At 40.2% G+C, this 3,360-nt stretch overlaps 1 protein-coding gene across 1 annotated transcript; it reads right to left on the reverse strand.

Annotated features, from left to right (window-relative positions):
* Positions 1-999: 999 nt before the first annotated feature.
* LOC113745273 (myosin-11-like) lies at positions 1,000-2,628 on the reverse strand (the record flags this gene model as incomplete). Its single annotated transcript, XM_027276792.1, has 4 exons — positions 1,000-1,173; positions 1,348-1,521; positions 1,727-1,879; positions 2,510-2,628. Coding segments are annotated over 4 exons (620 nt in total), but the record flags the coding sequence as incomplete, so codon positions are not given.
* Between the last annotated feature and the right edge of the window lie 732 nt (positions 2,629-3,360).

A 3,360-nucleotide genomic window follows, 5' to 3' on the forward strand; every position in this document is an offset into this window, starting at 1 on the left:
GAGCATATATGGGACCTCCGTCAAGCTGATCACCAAAACAAAAGGTGGCTACTTTGAAGAATCTAAAATATAAATCATCTATCAACTGTGAATCAAGAACTATGAGTCAAGAATATTGCAGCCTAATATGCGAAAACATACACTTAATAAAAGTTGTTCTACTACTTGATATATAGACAGAATACATAAGATCATATATATATATATTTTAGGCATACCGATGTTGACAACATTAACAACATTTGGCTTCATGGCGCTGCAGATTTTTCTCCACAGCAGACATTCTTAGAGTCCAAATCTCTGAGTGTTTGACTGATTGTGGTGTAAAACGACACAGTTCACATAATGTCAAGCAGATGTGCTACTCAGCAGGTCTCTCTGCAGGACAAATGCTGAGTGCTATTGCATAGCATCACTGACAACATCCAAATCCACTTTGATACATTTAAAAAAAATCAAACCCGGACTCTCAGCATTTCCCTGAAATCTCACCACAAGTGAACTTTGTGACACTGTTTAATCAGAGCCACTGACCAACAGCAACTTTTCCCTCACTGTTGAATTTGTGCAGTAGAAGAGAGAGGAAAAAAAGATACTTTGAAAAAAGCAGGAATAAAGAAGCTGGTCAAACACAGAACACATGTACAATAAAAAGTGTAGAAAGTCACATATATTGTGTATCATATATTTCTGAATAGTAACTGAATCAGTGGCCTAGGGCATGAGTTGATGTGCCTTAGCAAGTTCAACATGATTACCTTTTTCCTGTGTGTCTGTCTGAGTCAGTGCTTTTCTGAAGAGAGTCTAACCTATGTTCTGAAAACAGGCTCTATAAAATGAAAGCTCTGTCCTTTAGTAAACTGTAATTTCCCAGGAAATAACCAGTATATTTTTTTCTTTTGAAAACCAGCCAGGTGTGACACACTAACAATGTATTTTCAGTGAAGCAGACACAGAAACCTACTGAGTGTGATTTTCAAAGAGATATAATGAGCGTACCCTGCCGGCGTAGTGGATGATGCAGAAGTCGGCCTTATCTTTGAGCTGACGAGGCTTCTGGAACTTGGTGTGTGTGCCCTGCTCCTGGATCAGCTTTTCTACAAAGGTCTTGTCTGTGGCCTTGGGGAACCAGCACTCTTCATCCAGCAGAGCCAGCACTCCTGGGGGGTTTGCCTGAAGCAATATTAACACAAAAGAAAAGACTTCAGAGAGTGATTAATAAATGTGGCATCATTTACCTGCTAGATTTGCCAGGATAGCTAAGTGTTAAGTGGAAAAATAAAATTATAAGTAGGTATGTTTATGTTTCATTAATCTCATTGATACTAGTTTTTCAGTCACACTGACCGGCCTCTCAATGAGGTCGATGCAGGGCTGCAGGTCGAGGCCGAAGTCGATGAAGCTCCACTCGATGCCCTCCCTCTGGTACTCCTCCTGCTCTAGGATGAACATGGTGTGGTTGAAGAGCTGCTGAAGCTTCTCATTGGTGTAGTTGATGCACAGCTGCTCAAATGAGTTCAACTGTGAGAGAAATACAAGAAAGAACAATGCTATCACTGGAAATGCACGTGAATGACAAGAAATCATAACCTCAAACAGAGTAGATGGCTAACAACAAAAACAAAGACAAAAGAACAAACACACACAAAAAAAACATTTTCTTTAGCCACAACAGCACAAACCGTATTCTCTAAAGATTCAAAGTTAAAAAGATTTCAATCTAAACCTGAAAAATCTCAAAACCCGCAATGTCCAGGATGCCAATGAAGGAGGCCCCCTGTCGTTTGGTCCTGTCCAAAGCTTTGTTGATGCGGTGGACCAGCCAGCGGAACAAGCGCTCATATGTTGCTTTAGCCAAGGCCTCAACAGCGAAGTCAGCCTGGAGGGAGAGTGGAAAAAGTAATGGTGAGACAATACAAGGAGATACAAAACTACCAAAGATGAGTGTGCGTGTACTTAAAAGGCAGGGAGACTGAGTCAGTTTTATTCAGACATGCTTCCAGATTATCGAAAGGAAATCTACTCAACACTGGACAAATGGACTTGTATATCTTGGCAATACATAATGCTCCACATGTTTTCTGAGTCAGACATGTTATTATCTAAAACAGTTGGGAGAAGAACTGTATCCATTGAGCTGGCAATGAATGATTCATAAACAGGAGATGTACTTTAGAGCAGTTTCAGAGAAGGTAAAACTAACTTTCCCTTGTGCCCAGAACGATAAGAAACAATCTCTTTGATATCAGATCTTTTTTTTTACCTGGTAATTGGAGGTTTCTTCCCAAAATGCATTGTGAGAGTCACAGCTGACTCCCATCTCCATACTAACAGAAACTCAAACATACTTGTACTACTGAAACCCTTGTTGCCTGAAATAGCTCTTTCAATTACACAACTCTATTACTCCATAATGACATTTACTTGCACTGAAAAGACCTACTTCACTTGCGTCATTACTATGATAGGCCATTATTTTTGTCACTGAGAAGAAACATAGCTTACTGACCTGCTCTTTAGTCTGTGCTTTCTGGACATAGTCTCTTCCCACTTTGATCCTTGGAGACAGGATGGCTCTGGTAAACTCCATTACATTCATACCAAGCAGATGACACAGCTTCTGAGCAGCTGAGAAACACAGATGGACAAAGCAAAAATAAGAAAAAATATATTTAAATGATAATGGAAAGAGACCATAGTAATTTCAAACAGTCTATTTGACTTATACCTGAGTGTTAAATTGTCAAGATGAAGTGTGATTTGACAGATGAGGTTCTTTCCCCATATACAAACTATACAAACTGAACTGAAGCATCCCTGTCAAATGTGGTAGGTCTATAATGCTATTTGCCTATTATTGATTAATATTTCGAATATGATATAATAAAAGATGTTTCCGATGAAATGTACTGGGAAAAATGTCATATTTTACATGGCTGGAGCTTGTGGAAAATTAGAATAAAGCAGGATCTGGTCTAGAGTGGCCAAGTCTCACTACTTAAAAAGAACACATCTGCTTCAGTCCTGAGTTCTGCTCGTCTCATTTGGGAATTTCTGGCCAAGCTGCATCATCGGCAATAGCCTGATTCTCTCTCCCTGTCTCCCTCTTTTAAGTGCCAAATATGCAGTGCCACATGTGGAGGAACTGGAAGGCTGTGCCCCATTTCCTTCAGGAGTAAATCCACATAATGATGGGGCTCCATGGCAGGTTGACAAGGCTCGGACAGAGAAAAGACATAAATCGCTAAGTTCCTCTGTTCTGTGGATGAGGTACACGGTGTGAGGGAGGCAGGAAAACAGGAGTAGAGGAGTTGAAGTATATATGGGAAGAGGAAAAGGAGGAGGAGAATGTGTTGACCT

Source organism: Larimichthys crocea, unplaced genomic scaffold (genome assembly GCF_000972845.2).
Source record: "Larimichthys crocea isolate SSNF unplaced genomic scaffold, L_crocea_2.0 scaffold58513, whole genome shotgun sequence".
Classification (NCBI taxonomy): Eukaryota; Metazoa; Chordata; class Actinopteri; family Sciaenidae; genus Larimichthys; species Larimichthys crocea.